This window comes from Mauremys mutica, chromosome 10, assembly GCF_020497125.1.
Source record: "Mauremys mutica isolate MM-2020 ecotype Southern chromosome 10, ASM2049712v1, whole genome shotgun sequence".
In the NCBI taxonomy this organism is placed as follows: Eukaryota; Metazoa; Chordata; order Testudines; family Geoemydidae; genus Mauremys; species Mauremys mutica.
In genome coordinates, this window is record NC_059081.1 from 78,096,774 (window position 1) to 78,122,817 (window position 26,044).

Genomic DNA, 26,044 nt, shown 5'->3' on the forward strand with positions numbered 1-26,044 from the left:
TGCCATTCCCTTTCTTTCACCGGCTCCCCACACAAGGGGTTATTATTATTATTGCATTTAGGAGTCCCTGTCATGGACGGGGGCCTGTTGTGTTAGGCGCTGACAGAGCAATGCACACAAGAACAGTAAGGCTTCTTTAAACTCTCGGGATGCAACATGAAGAAGAAGCAGAATCCTAGAAGCCTATTTCAAATTTTTACTGGCAGCACGTTGTCCTGCACTGTCAAGATCCCTCCGAGGATGTTCCCAGATTCCACCCAAGAGGAGGAAAGTGACCTCCCGGGCTGGCTAGGGTTAAATCAATACAGGGCAAATTCGTAAAGGAAACTCTGTGGTGTATCTGAGCGAAAGCCCATCCCTGAACTCTGCAGGTTGGAAACATCAAGCTGACTCTTGTATACGTAAGGGACCTCCACCACCCCAAGATCCAAACACCCCCCAGACGCTGCACCTCTCTAGACAGAACAGTTAGAGAGAGGGTTCCCTTTCCCTGGTTCAGAGTGTCTGTGTGTGGGTATATCAACCCTGGCAGAGTGGGAAGGAGAGGGAGGAAAGTTATAGCCGTTTATATCTGCAATATACCATCTCAGACTCTGCTTCCCCCTAACTACCGCAGGCTCTGGGTGGGCCAGTGCATGGACAGGAGAGCTTCAAAGACCAGCAAAGGTACTGCGGGGGGTGGTGTGCATCTCTCTGAGTTGGCATTGAACTCAGAACAGTGTTGGAGATGTCAGGAGGAATCCGGCTCTCAGGGATGTAACCCGGGTGTCCTGCCTACCTCCTGCCTCCTCAGATTCACCTTGTAGGGATGGCTGATGTTTTTCAGTGCCATGCAGCATTGAACAGCTGCTGTGCCCCAGCCAAGTAGTGGACGTGCAGGTTGTACATAAATACACACAGTGCTTTGGGGCGAGCGGTGACTGGGAGGGCCTTGGCAATCATTACTGGGAAGTCTGTAACCTGACTACAATGCGTCTGGCTACTCTGCTCTCTCTCTAGAGAGGCTTTGTTTTTGCATGGGAGGTGCTTTGGATCAGACATACCCCTGTGCAGAGACACCGCACGCAGCGGGAGGCCGGCCAGTGGAGGTGGCTGTCGGCGACCACACAAAGCGGGCAGAAAACCTGCTCTCCCAGCACAGGCCCCAGACGTGGGTGGTGCTGGCTAGGAAGGGGGCGCGGCCAAGTGGCTGATCAGCACATTCACCCAGCCGCCTTCAATGGCAGGTCTCCTATGGCGCCCCAGTGGATTTTAAAGCTCCCCCCCTTCCCCTGAGGAAGGGCACGTGGCAGCAATATTGTCTATACTCCCCACTCTGGCGTAAGCGGCCTCCCTGGCACAGGCAGGTGTCACCCACACCTCCCTGCAGCCAGTGCAGTGCCTGGAAGGCTGGCAAACACAGGGCTGGGTCCTGGGTGGAGCTTCATTCCAAATAGCTTAGTTGGCACTGCCAGCTGTCCGGCACCGGTTTGGGAAACGCTGGGTTGGATTAACTGCTGGGCCTTGTGTATTTTGGTGAGCAGGCCTGTCACTAAACCAGACAACGGCAAAGAGGAAGGATGGGCATTTGGATAAGGCAGTGGGCTGGGACTCAGGAGAGCTGGGGTCAATGGCGAGCTCCGCCACAGACTCCCTGGGTGAAGTGTTTAGAGCGGGATTTGAAGGGAGCAGAGTTAGGCCCATCCGAAGTGCTTTTGAAAATCCTGCTCATCACTCTCTCTGCCTCAGTTTCCCCATCTGTAAAATGGGGATAATCCTGCCTTGCTGGCTGATCTATTCAGACTGTACATTCTTTGAGGCTGGGATTTTCTCTCACTATGTGCATGTCCAGCACCTAGCGCAACGGGGCCCCGATCTCAGGCAGGGCCTCTGGGCGCTACTGGAATACAAATAATTCAGAACAGAGATGGCTGTGGCCCAGCTTTAGAGGCCAGTCCCAACGCTTTACCTCTCCTCCTTGTGTGGCCTAAGAAGAAAAGTCTTCATTACTTGCATAACCCATGAAATTCATGCAAACGTGCTTCTGCTGCGGCCCCTTCCCGGCCACCCCAGGAAGCTGACACTTGTATTAGGCTGTTTACTTATCTTGCCTCTACTTTCCATTTGAGACATCTGCTTCTCAACAGGCAGCCTGGGGAAGCGGGTGGCTGTTATTTCCGGGACAGGTTCCCGGGGCTGAATGCTCCCTTCCCGTCCTCTAGCCCAGCTGTGTTCCTTGACGCTACACACCCCTGATTTATCAGGCCACAGCTGCTCTTGGTGGGCAGCCTTGACAAGCTGCAGAAAATGTTCCTTTTTCTGCCTCTTTCCCTGCGTCGTCCTGGCTGTATCCTAGGGTAGTGCTGATCTTACTAACTGGTCCGTTCTAATGCTGCACAGAGAGAGTGCTTAGCGTCTAATTGCAACATACGGCTTCATGGTACTGTGGGTCTGATCCTGGTTATCAATACTGTGGGGATAGGAAAAGGCATATTATTTCAGCACTGCCAAAACCTAGGAGCAACCCTTCTGAGGAGTATTATCAGAGCTGTATGATAAAACTTGTACCGTGCCCACCTGTTTCTGGATCAAGCTAGTCAGTCCTGTATTTTGATACATTTAAAAACAGTAAAAAGAAAGACACCATCCTACTCCCTATTGATAACTTCCTAGATACCATGGTGATAGACGCAACATGAACACCATGGGCAGAGACAAACAAGTGTGTTTACAAGGTAACACCCTAGACAAACATGATTCCTGGCACAGCATTTAGTAAGGAGGTGGCTAACTCTGTCCATTTGCTATTTTGTGGTGTACCTGTGGGTGGAAACAGAAATCTGTCTTTTCCAAGTTGCTTTTCACTGAAAAAGGAGTCTGTTTTTATGACAGTTCCTTCCTTTTGTGAGGCTTTTCCTGAGCAGACATGGAGTTGACTAAAAAACCCAGATCCAATCTTTAGGGGTATTGGAAATGCAAATCTGGATCAGAATTTTGCAAGTGGCCCCACTGCCTTTCGCATGGATTGAATCAAAACCGTGACGGAGACCCATCTAGATTTTGGGGTGTTTTGAGTCCAGATCCAAATGGTGCAGCTTGAGATCAAGTTTGTTCTTGGACACAGAGTTTTCTAACAAGAAGCATTTTCTAAATATCTGTAATGACCGTCGGGGGAATAAAAAGCAGAGGCTCTGTATCTGCTACTGCCCTGTTTGTCGACCACGCAGAACTGCAAAGCTTCCTGGGATACCTTGACTCTAAGCATGGAGCCAAATTCTACTCTACAGCCAGATTCTCTCTGTCTAGCCACTTCGGGCCCCTGGAATCTGGTCTGACCGAGCCACCTGAGAATTCCTTTGCAAAGGGGAGCTCTCAGGTAGCTTCTATGCCAACTGACCCCCCCTTACTCCCAAGTGCAGGGCGTATGTTGGGGCTGGGATGCGCCTGTGTTTGCCAATTCATGACTGGGGTTTGGTCTTATGAGATCGTAGCCAGTTGACGTAAAGTTAGAGCAGACCCAAAGTTGCTCTTATTTATACAAATGGACTCGGGCCAGTGCAGATGCACCACGAGAATCTGGGAGGTGCAGCCTGATCCCTGAGGAGAGAATGTGGGACTCTGTTAAGTAGTTTTCTGGCAAAGAGCCATTCAGCGAGGGTACAGCATATTGCTGGGGGATTGTGAAGAAGAACACAGCAAGCTGCACCCCAAGGAGTGCATGCAGTAATCATGTGACATGTCCCTAGAATTTAACTTCAGCCCTGGGCTGGGAGACAGATCTTCCCCCAGCACACACACAAACTCAGCCCAGGCGCCCCGTACGGCCGCTCGCCATGGCTCTGAGTCATTTACATCTCCGCAGCCAAGGGTCTTCTTGCCGGATTCAGATGAACAAAGAGAAAAAGGCATCATGGAGAAATAAAAGACTCTCCGATCACGCAGATGAAAGCTGCTTTGCACAAGCAGTTACATGCAACATAGCCCAGCCTCGCTCCTTTGATAGTGAAGCTGCTCATTAAAAGGAGACGTGTCAAAGTGCACAACAACAACAACACAGACAGCCGGACAAAGGAGCCATTCAAACCCAAAGGAATGCTGACCTCTCCGCTTTGTTCTAATGGAACACCTCAGAAGGGAAGAACAACTTGTGCGAGGCCTGCAGAATACACAAGGCACAAGCTCTTTCTTCCTTTAATTAATATTTGACTCACTTCCCATCCTTTATGGGTTGTCATCAACTACTCATCACCAAAGCTGTCGATACAGACCAACTGAGTCATACAATTTAGGGATAAAAAAGACCTGTGAGCTCATCTCTTTGAAAAGGGACTGAGAGGAGAGGTTCTAGTGTATTAGCAGCGCAGAACTCCTCTGTCTGCCGGGGCTTTTCAGCTTAATAAGAACACCAAGTGAATGACCCTCCTCCTGCAGAGCAGGCCTGGAGACCTCTGTCTCTGGTGGGTTAAGCCAGTAAGCGTCTCTGCACTGCCCTGGCTCCAGTGCTGAATGGAACAGCTACTTTCTAGGTGTGAAAAAGTGATTCCAGTCCATGAAGGTTCAATACACCACACAGGACAAGGAAGGATTTATTGCAAAACCAGTCTGGGACTTATCATCAGTGAGGTACCCCTGTACCACGTACACTGCCAGGCCAACACGGAGGCTGAGCCCAGCGTAGGGTGGGCTGGACACTGGGCAATTCTCTACGAGGGCTCATAGCTAGTCTAGCCAGGCCTCCCTGAAGACTGGAGGATCTACTCAGCAGCAGTCCTCAGGCCCTGCCCGGCCACCAGCCCTTCACCTGCTCGTCAGGAAGCAGAGATGGAGCAGGGCTGTTGCACACAGGATCCCCGCATCCAGCTCAATTGCCCAGCGGAACCTCTGCTTTAGGAGCATCTGCACCACCATGGAGGGGCCTGGATTTGCTCTTGGTAACACTGAGTGTCTCTACTGAGGTGGCACCATCCGTGTCCGGGGCTCCAGTTCTTTCACTGGCAGTGCAGGACACAACACAGCAAGAGACGCCAAATGTGCGGGTCACCCTGCTCCCTTTTGCAGGCTGATGGCAAAATCTGCTTGGGACTCTGGGAAGGGCTGCTCCAGGAGGAGGGGATGGGAGAAGTGCGGCTGTGTCCCCGGAGGCTGCTCAGGAGACAGCTACACTTCAAAAAACCACCCCACAGCAGCAAGTCTCAGAGCCCGGGTCAACTGATTCAGACTCGCACTGTGGGCTAACCAAAGCAGCGAACACGTTCCTGTGCAAGCTGGAATCCGGGCTCCGAGACCCTCTCCCATCGCCAGTTTTCAGTGCCCGGGCTCCAGCCCGAGTGGGACGCCTACACTGCTCTTTGTAGCTCCATAGTGGGAGCCCAAGCCAGTTGACTCGGGCTCTGAGACTCGCTGCCGTGGGTTGTTTTCTTTTTTTGCTGTGCAGACGTACCCTGAGCCCAGCGGGTTAGCACAGGCCCAGCTGCCAGGCGTTCCTGAGTTCTAGCCCCTCCGGCACGTCCCTGACTTAGCACTGCCCGCTGACAGAGCGCCTGACAGCTATTACTGAGCCAGACCTCAGATCAGACCCCGCGCCCCAGCCTCGCTGATGCCCAGCCCCCTGGACAGGGCAGAGTGCTGGCATTATCTTACACAGGGAAACCCCTCTGGGTTTGCAGGAGTGGCTGCTGCTGGGGAGAGCAGCTCCCCCTTCCCAAGCCGCGATCCCTGATGCTGCAGAAATCTAAATGAACATCATGGGGAGAGGCCTCCAATGAACTGAGGTTCCCCACTGCGCGCGCACACAAAACGGTGAGCAAATCTTCCATATTTTCACCCCTCTTCTGCATCAAAGGCAGGGGGCAGGATTTCACCATTATACTTCACGACATTCTCCCGTCCCCAAAGAAGTGGGGAGGGCTTTGTACCCTCTGCACTAGCACTTTAGCAAAGCGTTTGCTGTTCTCAGCAGCCCAGACAAATGTCTCTGTTGAGTAGAAAGTGACCCTCTTTGGTGTCCCATTAGACTTAGGGAGGGGAAAAATGCAGGTAGTTTCCTGGCTTCAGTTATGAGAATGGTTTATCTGAAATGTAGGCTAGGGGATTTGTGGGTTGGTTTATGAACCACCCTAAGTCACAGGTTCTCAACCTGGGGCCCATGGACGGGCTGGGACCACCTTGCACTTCCCTTCTTGCTAAATGGGAGAGGGAAGCCGTGTGTGTGTGTGTTTGTGTGTGGTAGAGATTCAGAACAATTGCTCTAGTCCCCAATGTAAGCATCCAGCCAGGGTGAAAAGGCAAAGAACTTAGGTGCTAACATCGAGTGTCCAAGATGGGGCATAGGAAAAGCCAATAGGTACTTGACTGTGGTGCAGTTATAGGATGTTAAGAGCAGAGGGAGGAGTAGGAACATAAATGGAAACATTGAGAATGGCGTGAGAATGGTACTGAGTTTAGAGGGTAGGAAGCACACTACCTTCTGAGCATCACTGGGTGGGTCACTGCTGGAGGAGCTCATTTTGGGTTTTGGTTCATCCTTTTCCTTTTCCTCCTCTTCCTCAGAAGAAACTCCTTTGTCGCTGATGTTGCTGGCTAACTCCTCCAGCTTCCTCTTCAATTCCTCCTCTTCCACATCAGGATCGGTGTGGGACTCGGGGGCCGGAGACTAGAGGTAGAAAAGCAAGCAATTCTCAGTCTGTTGGTGTTCATGCAATTTGAATGTTGTTGGTATCTTAAGGCTTCCCGGGACATGTCTATGCTAGCAAAAGGATAAAAGAGAGGGTTTATTCGGTCATTTATTAGGTCAAATGTAATGCAATGCTCTTGGGTGGATTGTCGGCAGCAGAATTCAAACCCAGGACCTCTGGATCTAAAACAATAAGCCTCTACCTGAGATGGCTGTACAGACTCATAAATATCCATGGGATCCAACCACTAGTGTGGGAGAGAGAGCCACACTCCGTGGAGGTGGGTTACGTAATCACCACTTAGGATCTACCACTCATTTTCTCAAACAACTAGACCCTGGAGTCTTCCAGCCCACGGACCTGCATGAGAGTCCACGTGTGGTGTGACTCCATGTCAGATTTCACGTGCAGTATGGATGACTCAGAGGCCAACTATCTTCATGCAATTTAAGGCCACATAACAAATATAAGCTGGAGCACACAAGCGTCAGGTTGTATCCCACAATAAGTTAGCTTGATCTGAGAATCCAGGCTGAGAAGCACATAGTGCTATAAGATCCTGAGCTGGACAGGCACCAGCCTAGTCCCTTGGAGCAGCCTGTCCTAAATAACTGACCTCTGAATAAATAGGGCTGGTTAAAAATTTTCCATCAAAACTTTTGACAGAAAATTGGGTTTTTGACTAAACAACATTTTCTTTGCAGAAAAGTCTCTGCTTCCTGCAGAAGATTCTGATTTTTTTGTAAAAAAACTGAAATATTTTGGCTGAAACCAAAATGCTGAAATACGCGCTGTCACTAGATGCCACAGGTTCCCATGATGCACTGCTTCCCTTCTGCAAGAGGGAAGAGTGTGGTGCATCATGGGAGATTACCCTGGATGGGGAGCCTGGCCTATCGAGGAGAATAGGAGCATGAGGAACACAAACTACAACTCCCATGAGGCACTCTGGCAGCATTTCCAACCTAATCAAAATATTTCAACTTTTGACCAAAATATTTTGGTATTCAAATTTATGCTGAAAAAAAAATATATCAAAATTTTCAGCCAAGGAAAAACAAAAATCAAAAGACCAACCCAGCAGAGCTAGTTGAAAAATGGTAAGTAATTTTCTTTGTTCTAGAGAGGCACTGCATTTAAATCTTGGATCCTAACACCCCTAAATTTTGATGACATTTGGATCTGGAGCAAGCACCAAACTTTTCAGCTTGAACCCATCTTTAATTTTAACCAGGGAGAAATTACCCTCCATTCAAGCCAGACCTGCATGAATGGTCAAAATTCTTTGTGTCCCTTCTACTGAGCTATCAAATGTCATATCAATTAACTGCACAATCCCGCATAAAGGAAGCAAAGTGTGTAAATATTCTACAATTGGAAATTCAAATTAGCATTAAGTGACCTACTGATATACCAGCTGATTCAATGTCACAACAGAATTTAAAATTAAATTGATCTTCTTCAAGGGCAATAACATGGAAAAGACAAATGTCCTTCTCAATTAGAATCTGCTACTCACAACACACCGATTATTACATTTAACGGAGCTATTGATTCCTGTGTCGTAACCCCAGAATTCTCATCCATTCTGGAAGCATTTACAAACATATAGGAACATTGCTTAGACCAGTATAAATAAAACAGTCTTGTTTGTGCAGAGAAAGGACTGAAGGAGCTAATTTGAGCACCTGTCAGAACACCCCTGGCACACTTGATAACCATTCATTTTCCATTACATTCAGTTTTCCGATGAGGCTCACAAACTGAAAAATGACAAGGGTCTAAAAGGTTAAACTAAATGGTTAAAAAGAGGAATCAACTGCCATTTGAAAATCAGATTAGCCTTCACGCAGCTCCAGGACCTTTCTATCAATGGAAAGAAGCACATTCACCAACCAATGCTGTGCCCTCCTGGGCAGAAAGTTCTGTTCCTCTTTCAGGAAGCTCCAGAGAGACTGAAGTTTGTGGCAGGTGCTGGTGTACATTTGGGGAGGGACAGAACTAAGCACCTTGGGAGTTGGGTTATATGTTAGTCTGTCTATTGGTGCAATCAACATCCCAATATTTAAACAAACTACTTCATCCCTGTCCTTTTAGCCACCACTTCTGTGGCGTGCAGGGCTCCCTGGCTTACTGGGTGTGTCTACACTGCAGTCGGGAGATGTCAGCACAGCAGGCATACAGCGTTAGCTTTAATCAAGCTAGAACGGGTGTAGCAGAATGGTTGGTGGCGCAGCTGCCTCCGTATAAGCCTGTCTGGAACTCCTGATTGCAGTGCGCACATACTCACTGATGCAGCCGGCAGCGCTATCCACCTCCTAGATACACCTTCTGTCAATAGAAGCACCTCTCCTCCCCAAGTGCTGTGTTGTACAGCAGATTTCTTGTCTACTGCCTGTTTAACTAGGAGCCACGTCTCCTGACGATGCAATGCAAGCTGCTTCAAAGGAGTTTGAGGAGACTGCGAAAGGAAATGCTTTCGCCTGTTGCGCATAGCCCCCCAACTCGGCACTGTTACCTCTTCTGAGTGCACCAGGATTCTTTCCTCCAAACGGTTCAGCATGCGTTCAATAGCTGACATGCGTTTGTTGAGTTCAAATATCTACGGGAGAGGAGAGAGAAAGGGATACAGTATAGAACAGGCCCCACCACCAGCACCAGAATACAGTCCAGGGCAGATCTATTCAACAGAATGGAGAATACGGCAGAGAACAGAGCCCACCACCGGTGCCCCTGGCTAAGCATGAAATATAGAACAGATCACTAATAGAAAGACAATAGGTGCGCTTTTCCAAAGGGCCTAAGGGAATCCAGAGTAGAGCTGGCCAAATTTTTCAGCCACAACTTTTTTTGGGAAGAAAAATGCAGATTCGGGAAACATTTCACAAATTCATGTCAATTTCATCATCTTGTTTCGGTCAACTAGAAAAAATTATTTTAGCAAAAACGGAAAGGTTTTGTTTTGACATGCTCGGTTTGATTTTTCAGTTTGAAATGACTTCCAGTTCCAAATTTCCATTTTATCTAAACGATTTAAACTGTTAAAAAAACAAAACCCCACTTCAAACCAAACCCCAACTTTTCATTTTGGGTTGAACTCAACGTTTTGTTCAACCTGAAACGAATTCTTCTTTCAACTTCTCATTTTGACAATTTTTTTTTTAAAAGTTGTTCTCGGGTTGGCCTAAACCATTGTCTCCCCCTGAGTTTCCAGAAAATTGCCAGTGAACCAAAACCCCAGTTATTGGCATAGATCTATCTACTCAAGAGTACAAGTCAAGGGGCTTAGTGTAGAATGAGGCAGGAAAAATAATATGCCTTTCAAATGCCCTTGGATTTGTTCCACTGAGTCTTCACGGCAAACTTGGATTGGAAATGCCAATATCAGAGAGAGGACAGGGAGGGAGGGCAGCTTGCCTGAGGCAGGGTTTGCCTATTGGTCAGTCAGGACATTGGGTGTGCCATTGTGTTGCCAATGTTCCCTGAGCCTTTCCATTATTACTGCCCCTGGGCCAGTGAAAGGTGTCAGAAAGAAAATAATTTCATGGTCATTAACACACTGGGTCAGGTTAAAGTCTGGCATAGGTTCCATTTCCCATTGATAAACCTTTCAGCTGGCTAGCACCACATCAGCCTCTCTCTAATACACCAATGGAGATGCTTGAAAGAAGGTAACTATACGCCATGACACTTTTTGAATGGAAAACCACACAAAGAAGTGCTTCCTTTGCAATTTTCTGATTTTTCAATTAAATGAAAAATGTTCATTTTTGGTTTTCAAAACCCAAACGTTTTCCAGTTTTATGTATTTATTTTTGGCTGGCCTGTCCAGTGGAGAAGAGAGGACAGAAAACTCAAAAATTGAAAATCAAAGACAAATACTTTTTTGATTTTCAAAGGCCAAAATGAAAATGTTCATTTAATAATAATAATAAAAAAAATTGAACCATTTCAAAGGAAACCAATGCTTTCATTAAATAATCACATTTCCTTCTAAAAGCCTTTTTTTTAAGGTAGGAAAAAAATGATGAAAACTTTGTCAGTTCCATTTAGAACATCTTCTCCACGTCATAACCTGTTCTCATCAGATGCATCCCATTAAAAGATGAATGGCCAGAACATGAAACAAGAAAGAGAAATGTGTGCATGTTTGTAACACTTCCTTCTTTCTTTTCATGTTGCTTTTGTATTTGTTAATAGATGATTAATTAGATCCTCACAAGAACTTGGAGTGGCTGCATCTGTTTAAAAGAATAAATTAAGCTCAGTAGATGAATGTAAAAAAATGGGTACTTCAGAGCAGAGTACTGTAATTATCATCCTTAACAGAAAGCACCTTTAGTAGCATTAAACCCACAGAGAGGCAGTAATCCAATAATTTCTAAAGTGAAGTCTCAGTAAACACTGTTGGGTCTGATGTGACCAGCGCTTACATCACACCAGGGGCAATAAACAGGCTTGTAGCTGTGTCACTAATAAATTAATCCATTAAAAGAGATGGATATAAGAGATGTACCTGATAGGTAATAGGTAAAAGATAGCTTAAGGTTTAAAGCTGAAATGCAAGAAACCTACAGGCTAAGATATTTAGCTTAGACAAATTAGGCCTTAGGAGATATTTGCTATATTATAAAGATAAGTTAGCATTAAGTAAATTAATAGTAAACCCACTAAGCTTGTGTCAAGGTCTGTGATATGCCGATGTTTTGAAAATAACTCCTGAGTTTGGATAAAAATGTCTATGAGAGCTCAGTAGACGTCACAAGACGACTCTTAGTAGCTGGGATGAAATGTTAAAAATGTCTCTAAGGTGACTTGCCTGTGACTATTGTGATAAAGTGACGTCAAGGGGAACTAACAAGCTCGCCTTTTGGAAATGGGACACCCCAAAAGTACTGGGTTGTGGAAGTTCAAATAAGGAAACGGGGTTAAAACTTTCTTAAATACATGCAAATGTCAATGGGTGTCATTGTAAAAGCTGTATCCTGGCCTGCCTGCCTTGGGAGATACCAGGATGGTGACCACCGCTGATGAACATGATGGTGGTGGTGAGGATGATGCTGAGGATGATGACTAAATCTCATTTTTTCCGCAAAGGATGTTATGTGTTGGGCAAATGCTAGACATTCTGTATTGTACTCTCTCTCCTTTACCAGACTCGTGTGTATTGTTGTTTGGTTGGTTAAGAATAGCAATAATTAAAGGAAGAGTACCCATTAATCTCTGTTATGCGTCATTGGGTTCCCCTTCCATTGATAACCTCTGTACTGTAGTTGATCTGGCGGCTGAACTCTCACAGGTTAAAGCAGGTGTAAGCCCTCACCCTGGGGTATGTAATTAAAGTAACTCATTACTCTACATAAGGCTACAGCTTGACCATCTGCTTTGAAAAGGGAGTCCAGAAGAGAAGGCAAAGCCGCATGTCCTTATGTTAACAATCCAAGTGGCAGTGCTGCCTTGATGAGGCAATACATTGGGTTAGAAAGGTCAGATCACAAAGAACCCATATATAAATCTATAATGCCAATGAAAGGGCTCCTTGGGGATACCAGAGGCTGTTTGTCCAAGCTCTGAAAGTTTTAGTACAAGCTAGCCACAACATGAAGTGAGACTAGGTCCTCGTCTACATTGGAGGGACAGGGGGGATCGACCTAAGATATGCAACTTCAGCTACGAGAATAGCGTAGCTGAAGTCAACATATTTAGGTCGACTTACTGCAGCATCTTCACGGCGCTGAATCAACTGCTGCTGTTCCCCCGTTGACTCTGCTTGCGCCTCTCGCCGCGGTGGAGTACTGGAGTCGACGGGAGAGTGCTTGGGGATCGATTTATCGCGTCTAGACTAGACACGATAAATCGACCCCTGATAGAGCGATCGTTACCCGCCGATCCGGCGGGTAGTGTAGATCTGCCCTGGGTTAGCCTCTAGGTCCGCGCTGATGCACTCTCTCCCCGAGAGCCAAACCCTCCCAAGGGCCCAGATTGTGCCCACAGTTACAGCCACCCCACCCCACGTAGGGCATTGAGGTTACAGGAGTGTAACAAAGCACATTTCAGCCTCAAGCGCTATAGTGGGTCTACTGAGCAATTTCAGCAGTAATACGGTTACACAGAGCCACGCAGTAAAACTGCAGAGACTCAGACAGGCAAGTTGAAGGTACAATCAGATTAGTCCTTAGGCTTTGCCCAATTTATTAGAACCTAGTATATGCAGCACCAGTTAGAATCAGGCTGGTGCGTCCTCCATAAATCTCCATTCGGAGCTGTAATGTTGCTGTATTGGCTGCATGACGAGGGCTGGCAGACAAGTGCTCAGCACTAAAGCTTTTTTAAAACACAAACTAGACAGTAGAGGACAGCTCCTCAGCTGGTGACTTCAACGGAGCTAGGACAATTTACACCAATTTACGCCGCCAAAACCTCAATTATCCTCTGAAGAGTCAGGAAACATCTGAAACCTTCCAGAAATTGGTGGGGTTGGTTAATTCAGGGACCCCTAAGTTTCTTGTTTACTTTGCTTTCAGTTGGCATTTGCACATGGTATCGGCTCTCTTCCCTGTATTGGGAACAGGCAACGAGGGTATTATACATACAAGTATCTCAGAAGACTGGTTCATCCATTATGCATTATGTTCACTTCGGGCCTGATTCAATACCCACTGATTTCCTGGGGTTTTGGACCAGCCCTAAATTGTGCCAACATTCAAAAAATATGAAGAAAGACATTTGAGGAGAAAACCAGGAGCACTTAACTCCATTGAAACACATGGGAGTAGGAGAATTTTTGGAGGGAAACTGGAGAACCAGTAAATATTCTGTTATAAAAATAAATTACAATGGTGGTTTCTATTCTTCCTGAAGCTGGGAGTGTTAGCACCAATTTCAATGGGGGAAGGACTGGGCCCTAAACAGGGACCAACTATGTTTATCCATGATTCCAGTGTTGCCAGCTCTCATAATCTTTTCACAAATCTCATGATCACTAATGTTTTTCCTTAAAGCCCCAGCTCCTGGATTCTGGTGATTATGCAGGAATCTCTATTTTATTTTTTTTTAAAGTAAGTTTCTAGTCCTCAGGGATGCAGAAAAAGCCTGAAAAAGAGTTCCTGCCCTCAAAGACTCAAAAAAACAGAGGACTAGTAGGAATCCTCTACCCCAACTTTTATTAAGAATCTCATGATTTTTAAGTCATTATCATGATTTTGGGGCCCTGACTTATGACTACAAAAAGGCACAGTTCTGTTCTGGTTTATTTTACCAGTGAGGCTGATTGACCCCTGGAACAAACTACCCAAAGAAAACTATGGACTCTCCATCTCTTGAAGATCTCAGATTAAGACTGGATGCTGTTCTAGAAACAAGTTATGAGGTTCAATACCAGGGTAACTAACTGATTAAATTCTTGGGCCAGTGCTATAAAGGAGGTGAGGTGGTTCCTCCTAGCCTTATACTCAATGATTCTATGATTTTTTGAACACTTGGGATTGGCAATACTTTATGACGGTGTTTCATAGAATCATAGGACTGGAAGGGACCTCGAGAGGTTATCTAGTCCAGTCCCCTGCACTCGTGGTAGGACTGAGTAGGATCAACCCAATTATCTGCAAAGGAGTCATCATTACTGTGGGTTTAGGGTTGCCAGGTGTCCGGTTTTTGACCGGAAAGTCCGGTTGGAAAGGGAACCTGGCAGAGTCCAGTCAGACGTAGTGACCGGACACTAACAGCCTGGTTACTGCGGGCGGGGGGGTAGTGGCAGCCTGTTACCCAGCCCTGAAGTGGCGGCTCCTGCTCCAGCTTGGGCTGCAGGCAGCCCCTTTGCAGAGCCTGGCTTGCGGGGCTGTGGCAGGAGACAGCGTGCGGGACCCCTGGCGAGGGGGGGAAGGGGCTCTCAGCAGGCACAGAACGTTCCCCGGGCGGGAAGGAACACGAGCTGCCCCCTCAGCCGGCCGGCGCTTCCCCTGGCTGCGCTCTCAGGCGGCTTCAGGGCTGGGGGGGTTCGAGAAGGTAGAAAAGGGGGCTGCAGGGCAGGCAGCGCAAAGGGAGGTTTGCCAGCAGGGCTGCCTGGCTGCTCCTGTGTAGCCGCAGTGCTCTTCTGACCTGCACTCACAGCCAGCCTGCTGGAGCTGGGGTTTGCAAGTCCCTTGGGGCTGCTCACGCTGGAGTTGAGCGGGGAAAGCAGCAAGCGAGGGGGGGAGGTGTTGGAAGTGGGGGGCCTTGGGGGAAGAGAGGGGACAAGGCCTCAGAGGCAAGAGGTGAGGCAGGGGCATCCAGTTTTCAGACATTAGAAAGTTGGCCACTCTACGTTATCATCAGCGCAGTTAGACTAGGGCGTTATGGATAAACGTTAGGACAATGTTGCAAGACTCTTACTAATGGGCATTATATTGCTAGATTTCCCGACTGCTAGAGGCAGACAAGTTTGACTCCTTTAGCTTAAAGGCTGCCCTGGAGAGCTTTGCCAGTGGTGATCCCGGGTGAGCTTTGTGAGACCATCTTACCGCTTCTTCAGGCTAGCCCATTTGTTCCCCAGTATGAAAATCGGTTCTTCCCCATTTTCCCTCACAGGCTTTTTGGCCTGAAAATAATATTTAGTTGAACAATTCTTCCTCTAAAAAACAGAAAGGTGTATTCAAGCAGGTAGAGCTGGTTGAAAAACAGGATGTAATTTCTTTGAAAACAGTTGCTGAAATTATCAGATCTTTTTTCCCATTGAAATTTGTAGTAATTTTGATGAAGGTATTTGCCAAAGTTGCAAGTTTTGTCAAAGATTCTTGGCCAGCTCTACCTAAAAACTGCTGCTGTGGGTTGGACCCCAGGATTTGTTTGGTTACGGGGAAGCAGCGTGGCCTAGTAAATAAATCACGTGGCTGTAACTCAGGACACCTGGGTGCTACTCCCAGCTTTGCCACTGACCTGCTGGGTGACCCTTTGGGCAAGTCCCGTTGTGCCTCAGTTTCCCATATATAAAATGGGGATCAGGATCCTGCCCTCTTTTTGCAAAGCTGTTTTGGGATCTGCTGAGGAAAAGTGCTAGAGAAGAGCTAGAGGTTATTATAATTCACATTTTCTAGTTATTTCCAGAAAAGCCGTTTTGTAGTAAATGTGTGGTTTTAGGTTTAAATCTGTCCTTTTTCAGTAAGTTGTCACACTGATCCGAGTATTGTTTTGAAGTCAATAAGCCGGCGTGGCTGTATATGAAAGCGGAATTGGGCCCTACTTGCTCATGGTAACATTGCATGTGGCTACATGTATCCAATTCATTTTTTATCATTTAATGGAAAATGAAGGACAGTCAGTAATGGCGATATGCACTGAAGGAATTTAGGAAGAGGAGGGAAAGCACCGTATTGATTAAAATTAGCTTTCAACATGGAAACCTCCGCTTTAACGCTCCTCGGGTCAGATTGCACACTTGGTGCCCACCCCTAGATGCCCACTGAGTGCAACTGGTCTGTAGGATGTGCAAAAAACCCAGACGCATCCACTTCTTGGAAACGTAGCTTGGAAGTTGGCTTGTATGTTAACTGCACGTTGGCTTGTTCAAACACCAATGCGCGCTTTGGTTTAGCGGATGAGCAAGGTTTTCTGCTGAATCAACCTGCAGTTTTGTAATCTGTTTAAAACCTTCAATGGGGGGGAGTGGAAAATCTAACTCCCTTCCCCCCCCCCAAAATAAACAATATTTGCAACTTCCCCCCTTGGTATCACAGATCAAAGGTATGTGACAAGTCAGAGTGACCGTTTCCGACTGCCACTGGAACACTCCAGGAGCTACAAAAGAAGAAGAGGATCACAAAGGGGAGCCGCTATTCCACTCCAAGGCTTCATTTGCTCCTAAAGCACTGATCCATTCATGTGAGTAAAGCCTTTTTCAGGTGCATAGGAAACTACAGGCAGCTTATAGAATAAATGGAACAGGCTGGGCTTTTTATTACAGCTAAATGGAGTGTGAAGTAGAACTCCATTTCCTCTTCCTGCCGAATGAAAAAAACGTGGCGGTGAAGAGGATGGAGTGGGGCAATGACGACAGGCACAGCGATGTTCCGTGTAAAAAAGGGGACAGAGACAGAAGGATCTGGTCTCTCTCCGCCCAGGCACATAACTCAGGAGCGTTGATAGCTCTAAATGTGCACTTCCAGAGCCACACCTGGTTACACCAGTGCAACCCGCAATGGAATCAACCCACAGCCCTTCTGGGTCTGAGAGCAGAATGTGGCCCACAATGTGGCATGGGATAGGAATAGTTAGGTGCCAGCCGGCCATAAAATGGTACCAGGAAAACACCTTAAAAGACAGATCCTAGACTCTGGGCAGGTCTACACTAGAGCCAGGATCCACACTCTGAGATCGATTCACCAGCGGTCAATTTAGTGGGTCTAGTAAAGACCTACCAAATCGACTGCAGATCGCTCTCCAGTTGATCCCTGTACTCTACTACGGACGAGAAGAATAAGGTAAGTCGATGGGAGATTTTCTCCCGTTGATCCCCCGCGGTAACTCAACCTAAGGTACGTCAACTCCAGCTACGTGTTGCATAGCGTAGGTCGACTTACCACGGTAGTGTGGACATAGCCAAAGTTACAGCTCCTTTCACTACTCCACCAATGCACAGGGGCTGCAAAACCAAGTCAGCCAGCCTCCTGGGGATTCTCTCTGCAGTGGTGGACTCTCTGGCCTGTGTGGATCTGGTATATCTACTCCAGGCCACACCGTTCTTGGCCCCTAGCATAGGGCTTGTGGGGGGCGGAGGAGTGGGTGTGGCTGGAGTGCCCCTGTGTGGCTGGATTGATCCTTTGGTTTTACAGGCAGTCGGAGTTGCTTTCTTGATTGCATACAGTGTGCTCTCTCTGCCCCCTCACCGTCCATCAGAGCGGCTAGCCCAGCTCTAGAGAACATTAGGATTTCACTGTACGGGAGCCACCATTTATGAGACCCATCTGCCTGAACCATTATTCCGTTTCAAAGGTGACTTTGGTTGCAGAGTCTCAGCCATGGAACAGATCATACGAGTTACTGGGAATGGTTTAAAATCCCTTTGTTACCTGATTTCCAGAGTGGTTTATATTCTCCTGGGAGGAGGCTCTGTTTCGGCGTTTCACGTGATGGGGCTGGTAGACAGGTATCTTCTGGGCTCCCTTTACGTCCTCATCGGAAGTGTCCATATCCGCTGAGTACTGGGGTCGGTGCCGCTCGTTCCATGGGCTGCCTTTGGGGACAGAACGGGTCGAGTCACTGGAGGCTCAGGGCAGGGATTATGATCTTAGGTTTCAGGAAAAGCCCACGGAAGGATGGATGGGGAGAGGTGAAAAAGGAAACAGCAACAATAGTAGGAAAAACCACTAAATAGCTTTACAGAACACCACGGACCTGGTGCAAAGCCCAGGGAAATCAGTGGAAAGACTCCCACTGACTTCAGTGGACTTTATATCAGTCCCTCAGACCAGATGCTCACACACCTGCTAAATAAATCACACCACGATGCCTCATTAGAAGAGCTGTCAAGCTCTTCCCTTTCCAAACTGTGGCAGTGGATGTTCTAACAGCAATAGCTTATTCAAAGCAAAAGCGAACGCATCCTCCGCTAGAATAACCGTAGTGTCCTATACCCACCATGCCAAGCTTTCAGATAACAAAGTTAGAGGGCTTTTCGTGCCAGCAAACAGGAAGCTATGAAATGCTTAGATAGAACACCCCTGAGCTCATTCAAGGAGAGTGTCAGAAATCCTTTATTTTCAGTGAACGGCATCACGTAGGCGTGGAAAGACAACTGTTTCATTGGGGCTAAAGGCGGGCTTGTTATCCAGAGGTAACATTTAAGAGCGCACATACATCAGCGGGGCTTGAAACCCAGTTTAAAATAATTCGAGTGCCCAGAACAAACAGGACTGACACTACAATTTCTAAGCTACACTGGAGGGAGCGTGGTCTAATGATCAGAGCACACAGGAACCGTCTCTTGCTATGTGTATGTACCGTACCGCTCTGTGCCTTTGCCTTCCAGTCAGTTAAACTAGGAATCGTCCCTCTGAGGGTTTTTGCAAGACTTAATTAAGAGACCCTCACCCAAAAGGTGCTTTATAGGGGAAAGTCTTATCACACAGTGAAAAGCATCTTACAGGACTTCAGGGGGGAGGCTGGACTCCTTAGCGGATTGCCAATGGGCTAGGGAACTTTTCACTGCTATATTCACGGGTTCAAATCCAGCCCAGGTAGCTGGTGACTGAGCTCTATCTAGCAGCTACTTCCCTCATCTATGTGACATTCATTGGTGGTCTCAGCCTGGTTCCTGATGGAGACAGGACCACATCCCAAGACCCACTTGCCTAGCTGGCACCATTGCTGGCAGGCTCAGTAACAAGACCAAGGACTTCACCTCCCAGACAGTAAAGAGTCTACATTTTCACTAGTCTTGGGAGCTAAGCTCAGAAAACCTAATCCGAAAACCAATGAAGTCAAAGGGAATTTTTCCACTGATTTCAGTGCGCTTTGGATCAGGCCTCAAACCTGGGAGAAATGAATGAAAGCCTTTCTAAATGCTTTTTAAGTCAGTTCCAGAGTGTTATTTTTATTCTATATAGTACCTCCATTTTATTTACCTCTAGCTCGGCTAATCTCAGTGGTCACAGTCACCTGGGTGTTAATAAATCCAGCCAACACATTAAAAACACACGGGCGATTATATTTTAGGACGACCCATGTTTAAGCTATGCACCATGCACATTTTGCTTTGTTACCCTGGTAGGAGAAAGCACATTAGTGATAGAAGAATTTGTTTTCTGTAATCTCCTTCGCTAGAGTACTTATAGTATCCATAAACTCCTGATCCCTGAAGGAGAGGGTTTGATTGCACAGGGCTCCAGAGCCAGGGAAATCTCCCCAAACAGGTTTATAAGCATGACAGTACACTTTAAATGAGTACATTTGGTGCACAACTTGAAAATGAAGACAAAGGCTGTCATCATGCCATAAGCAACTGAGCACCTGCTTTGCCACGGTGGCCAAATCCTCATCTGGTGAAGATCAGCAGTGCTCCACTGACTTCATTAGAACTAGGATGATTTACACCAGATGGGGATCTGGCTGAGCAAGTTAAAAGGTGGCCATGCTCAGGCCTGAAGCAAGGCTATTTTGGCTTTCGATTTCATCTGACATGCTAAGCAAGGTAGGCCTGAGAGACCTCTTAGCACAGCCCAGAGCGCTGTAGGGAGTGAGGCTGGTGATTCGGTAGGTGGCATTCCTTGCTTTGGAGTCAGGATGATCAGTTGCTCATGCCCAAATGACCAGCTAGCTGCGTAAGCTGATTTGCATGTACAAATCAGATGTATGGTTATGCATCTAGTTATGAAAGTCAGGCCCTCTGTGTTTTAGTAGTTTAATTATTTTTTAAGAGCCTGGAACCATTAACGTTTCCATTCTGTTAGAACTGCTGGCCCAGCTGTGTTTCCTCAAATGGGACAGAAGGACACTGGTCAGTGTAGCCTACCAGGTTTGGGATTCCTTTCCAGGCTCTTCCTTCGTGAGTTCACTGTCAGCCGGACCTCGGTGCTAAACTCCTGCTCTGGAGGGGTCATATGTTGTCCCTGCTCCTGCAGGATCTGGTGGAACACTGCAGCCAGGTCTGCTTCAGCGATCATTGTCTCCTTCCGGGAGGTGTCCTCGCCGGCATCAGGGAAATCCGGGAATGACTGAGAAGAGAGGACACGGGTCAGTACCTATAAATGAGCAGCGTGTTCCCTTTCCCCATAACCCACTTTCGAGCAAAATATTTGAAGGTTATTTTTTAGCCTTCCCTAAGGGATTTGTACACCCCACTGCCATTAGTTTTAATTGGAATTGGGCATCACAATCCCCTAAGCAGCCTGAAATATCTCAGCCCATGTGTCTATGTTTTTAAAATGTCAAGTCCTTTTACTGATTAAACAATAATGTGGCTCCCAAAACCCTGGTTATATGCAGATGGTTCTTAAAGAGAGAGATCATTCTCTCATAGGCTACAAGCACAGTGTCCTTCACAAAGACAGGCTAGAACCAACCTACATGGTTTGCCTCAAAAGCATCAAACAACTTATTTTGGAGTTTGAAAACTCCAAGGTTTGTTTGACTTTTAAAATAAAAAGTTATTGTTACATTTCTCAGCACTTCCTGGTTCTACCCAGGAGAAGGGTTTTAAGTGATGAGGTACCAGAAAAAAAAAAAAAAAAGGCAACTCGGTATTTCTGACATGCTACGTCGAGGTGTGACTTTCACAATCATTCGGTTTGTTTTTAAGTCTAGGCACAGTAGAACCTCAGAGTTAGGGACACCTCGGGAATGGAGATTGTTCATAATTCTGGAACGTTCGTAACTCTGGGCAGAACATTATGGTTGTTCTTTCAAAAGTTTACAGCTGAACGTTGACTTAATACAGCTTTGAAACTTTACTATGCAGAAGAAAAATGCTGCTTTCCCTTTATTTTGTTAGTAGTTTGTGTTTAAGGCAGTATTGTGCTGTATTTCCTTTTTTTGGGGTCTCTGCCGCTGTCTGAATGCGTACTTCCAGTTCCAAATGAGGTGCGTGGTTGCCTGGTCTGTTTGTAGCAGTGGTGTCCGTAACTCTGAGGGTCTACGGTACTAACGGCTCTCAGTTTGCAGTGGCTGGTAACAGCCACTGATGACTGGAAGAAGTATCGATATATTATGAAGCTGGTTTTGCACTCTTCTCCACAACTTTTATGCAATAATTATGCAAAATTGTTGTTTTTCAGCTTTGGGAAATCTTCCGCTACCCAGACAATTCCCTCTCTTTTTCAGAAGGTCAGTCTCCATGTGGCTTGCTGTGACAGGCCCAAGGAGTTTTGCAAACAATAATAACAGCTTTGCCTGTCAGGACTTTATGAATCAGTGTTTTTAGATGGCCTCAGCTCCTCCCCAGGGGGCCTGCCTCAATGTAAACACAGGAACAAAATTACAGACAAAACAGATGTGGGTTGGTTACATGCCTCTCCTGCTTAGAGAGGCACCTCAGCTCTCTTCAGCTTTCCCACACAACAGGGAGAGAAGGGTCTTCATATTTCCCACACCCTTCCTCAGTTGGCTTTGACAGAACCCAGTACTACAATTGAGGATACAAGGACTTCAATTCCCAGCCTGCCTTGCTCTCCATCTCCAGCGAGAGCAGCTGGCTGGAACCACAAGAAGCCATCTTTATCCCTTACCATTGAGACTAGAAATGAACTGAGCCCATGTTCATGTGGGATTGTAAAGAAACAGAGACGTATCTGATTTCTGCAGGGGCCAATTTAAAAACAAGTAATTAAACCCAGAAGGGAATGAGACCAGAGGACACAATCTTTTCTGAATCTCCTGCCATCCTAGCTCACCAGTCCTCACTCCAACTCACTATCCACATTCTGATTCATGGCCTTCAGGAGTAAGGTCTATGTGGCAGAAAACAAAGCAAGGGGGGAAAACTAATCAACATCATACCCTTGGAAACGCCAAGCAGCTGAACAGCAGAAGAGAAGAAAGGAAGGGAGCAAGGAACGAGAGAACAGCAGTCTCCAACCACCTCCCCAGTACCTGGTGGCCATCCTGGTTGACCGGAGTTTGAGAAAGCTGCATAGATTGACGGCGTGATTGAGCGGAATATTCTGAGTCCAGTTCAAAATCAAAGGGATGAACAGACAGCAGGCGCTTTGTCTTGCGCATCTTAGAAAGCATAGAAAGTGCAAGAAAGCAAAATTCAGTGTAAACACAACTGGTCTTTAAAAAAGGGTCTGATGACTCTTTCAGCCCTTAACTATCTATCTCCACTTATGTTCCTGGTTGTGTCTTTTCTTCTCTACTGGCTACAGATCTGACATTACTGGTTTGCCTAATTGTATTTATGGATCGAATGTTGCTCTCTGACACATCAGTGGAGCTGTCTGGGTGGTAGAGGGCAGAATGTGGATCACATTTCTTCCTATTTAAAGGGTGTGTAAATGAGAACGGGAATGATGTCCAATATTGGTGTGAATCAGATGAGCAAGGTCTATTTCAGTGTGCTTGGAAGTCAATGGAAAGACTCCCTTTGAACTCAATGATCTTTCGGTCAAGACCATAGTATTCTGGGCTGTGGAGGAGAAACTCAACTCGAGGTTCATTGAGGAGTTATGGGGAAGTGAGCTTGGCTCAAATTTCACAGAGAATTCCAACAGCTGCCGTGGAATCCTCAAACATGCGTCCCCCTTTTCAGCCAGGGGATCATTCAGAGATAGCCACAGCTAGGAGGCACTGCCACCTCCGCTCCTTAAAATTCCGCTCGCAGCTTTGCAATGAGATCTAATTTATTTGGCCTGTGTGGAAATTTACACTTCACTGTCTGATGCTTATGCCGGCTTAAGAGATCCTTTACCAAACTAAGACTATGTTTACACTTTTGTCAGTAAAACTTTTGTCTGTCGGGGTGTGAAAAAACACACCCTTGACCGTCATAAGTTTCACCGACAGACGCGCCGGTATGAACAGCGCTATGTTGGAGGGAGATGCTCTGCTGCTGACACAGCTACCGCCGCTCATGGGGGTGGGGGAGTTTAATGATGCTGGTGGGAGAGCTCTCTCCCGCAGGCATAGAGTGGCTACATAGGAGACCGCACAGCTGCAGCTGTGCCCCCGTAAGAGTGATTTTGGGAGCATCAATTTCTGGGAGCTTGACACCACAAAGGGGCCTGATCTCCAGAGGGCGGGTGTCCAGCACTTTCTTTACCGCATTTACATTGGCGACATGGGAAGATAGGTTTGTATCAGAAAACCAAGGCAACGGAACCCCCCCACCAGCTAAGAAAGCCCAGAGCAGGGAAGAGCACAGTCCACACCGAAGCACGCGGAACGAGGCATAGCACATCCATAGAGGTAAATGCTCACCCTAGTATAGTGCTCAGCTTCGGCTCCATCCACCAGGTCATCTTCATCATCGCTGTCACTGTGCACCCTGCCGCCGGCACGCAGCTGGCACTCACCTGGGAGGGAGCACAAGACAACGTTGTGCATCAAGGGCTTGGCAGCCCCAGCACCACTCGGGGGGAGATTTCAGAGCGGCTGGCTGAAGCATCTCAGCCAGCATGTGGCTGAAGGAACACTGTCTGTGGGTTACCCTTGGGTTGCCACTTAGCTGGTTTTCAACCAGCCTGGCTGGTTTTCTTACTGCCGCAGCTGCTGGTGAAAAGATGTAATTGGTTGTTTTTTCTACTTGGGACAGTTAACCATAAAGATACATTTAGCGTGTTATGGTGTGCATGTGTGTATGTACAATGGTTCTCTAGCACAGTTCAGTGATAGTTAGCCATGGTCGGCACTGGGACCCTTCTTGTTGGTGGTACTGGAGGGTGGGGAAGCCAATGTGTCTCGGAGATGGCAACCCGATGGGCCCATACTGGTGTTCCTCTTATAACGCCTCTTGGGGCCAGCTCCTGCTCCTATTGGAGTCACAGGCCTCCAGAGGTGCTCATAGGCCCATGCTTTGGGTGCTCATGGGCCCATGCTTTCTTAACACACTGCCTTAGTGTGTGATCATTTCTCCCTCTAGTGGCTGATCCAAGGAATATACACAATGTCACCCTACTACAGCAAAGGGAAGTCTCCTTTAGCTCAAGAGATATAGGCCAGCATTCCTGGAGCTGACCGTCCCAGATGCAATGTGTCTCGATGACAGTGGTGAATGTGGCCATGGTTCACAACCTTTATCTTCTTATAAAAACTTATATCATCTTATATCCTCTCACTAGTTGCTCTTCCTGCTGCAGACCCATCTTCCAGCTCTGTGATGTATAAGATACACCAACATGGACTCACTAGGCCAAATTCAGAAGTGATGGTTAAATTACATGACGGGAGATTGGTGTGAGTCTGAGTCTGAGAGAACCTCACTGAGTCTAAGCTAGTGACTCTAAAGTGTAAATCACATCAGTTCAGTTTAGATTTGCTTATTCTTACCTCTAACCCCAGCCCAATATAGTTTTTCTCCTGATTCTCACCTGCCCCTTTATAGCAGGGACAATCAAGAGAAAATCCAGACCTCTTGACCCTTCTGTATTAATGGATCACAACCCTTGATTTCCAGACCTGATACTACTGTAAGGAATAGCTCCACTGATCTCAATGGCAGTCAATACTGCTTTGGAAAACATAGATAATTCACAACCCCAAACTGTAACATTCCTGGACAAAATGCCCATTCATAGGAATTAGGGAAGTTTCGATTATCACTGGCAAGACCCCCCAGTTATGACATTATGAAGGCCCAGATTCGGCAAGGTACTGAAGCACATGCCTAACTTTAAGCACATGAGTAGTTTCTATTGACTTAAATAGGACACCTCATGCTTAAAGATAGACAGGTGATTAAGAGCACTGCTGAATCAGCTTAAATCTGAAAAAACAGAAGTCTCAGAAGAGGCATGGCTTGTTAGAGTGAAAAGGGATCAACGCCCCTCCTGATATACACTGTTCTGAGGTGTACAACAACAGGCTGGGCTTAGAGGAACCAAGAGGACCTGAAAAGCAGAAGATTTGGGGACCTCCCCTAGTACTGCACTGAGCAATCAGACCAGCCCACTGCTACAATTTCCTTTTAAACGGCATTAAAAAAAACTGACTTACTGTTGATGTCTGGCAAGCTGTAAACTCTGTCATGAAGACCTAAGTACAAAGAAAAATTGAGGGTTAAAATAAACTCTTTCTACAGGTATATTACACAAAGCAACTTCCAGAACCAAGCTGACCAGGAGCTAGAGTCTGGCCTCCAGATTCTCAAGGCACAACCAGTAAAGCAAATTAAAAAAACTGGACCATGAGTGTGGAGTCACAACTGGACTCAGAATCAATGAGATTTTGCTGTGTCAGAGTCACAAAGAGGCTTAGAGCAGCTTGTTCACACATGTATTCGGCACCAACATGTGCAGAGTGCTCTACTGCAACAAACATGCAGTTGGTTTTGTTACCTTATTTAATAACCTGACTAGGGAGATGTGGGCGATCAGCACTTCTCAGTGTCAGGCCTTAGGATAACGTAAGGCAAAGGTCCTGTTCCACTGAGATTCATTCATCATCATCACGGGACTGAGTCACCTCCCAGTGGAATCCATGGAAAGACTCTCACTGGGACCTGGGTCACAATCCAGGACAGCCGGCATGAATGTGCACCACGTCTGCAGATACTCCTGGGGCACATATGGGATCACTTGAGTGGCTCTGCTACTTCCTCCCAAGAGCTCAGAGAGGGCATAGTTGGATCGCTGCTCTTCTGCTCATGCCATGTTTGCACCAGGCTGCATTCCATCACCCCTTCCTGGCCAGCCTGTCTATGGAGCCAGCCAGAGCAAGTAGGCATGGACTATAATATGCACGACACCCACCTAAGCCAGCTGGTTCAG

General features: G+C 47.0%; 1 protein-coding gene across 7 annotated transcripts in view; it reads right to left on the bottom strand.

Moving 5' to 3' along the window:
• MLPH (melanophilin) overlaps window positions 1-26,044 on the bottom strand; it is a 79,186-nt gene that overhangs the window by 16,095 nt on the left and 37,047 nt on the right. For 4 of the 7 annotated variants that reach the window (XM_045031697.1, XM_045031700.1, XM_045031698.1 and 1 more), the window contains exons 5-11: window positions 25,272-25,310; window positions 23,538-23,632; window positions 22,212-22,340; window positions 20,137-20,338; window positions 17,696-17,859; window positions 9,172-9,255; window positions 6,443-6,631 (exon numbers count right to left, since the gene is read on the bottom strand). In XM_045031697.1, coding sequence (XP_044887632.1) covers window positions 6,443-6,631; window positions 9,172-9,255; window positions 17,696-17,859; window positions 20,137-20,338; window positions 22,212-22,340; window positions 23,538-23,632; window positions 25,272-25,310 — 902 coding nt within the window. The remainder of the gene's footprint in view (window positions 1-6,442; window positions 6,632-9,171; window positions 9,256-17,695; window positions 17,860-20,136; window positions 20,339-22,211; window positions 22,341-23,537; window positions 23,633-25,271; window positions 25,311-26,044) is intronic. The other 3 variants (XM_045031702.1, XM_045031701.1, XM_045031703.1) reach the window with 3 other exon arrangements.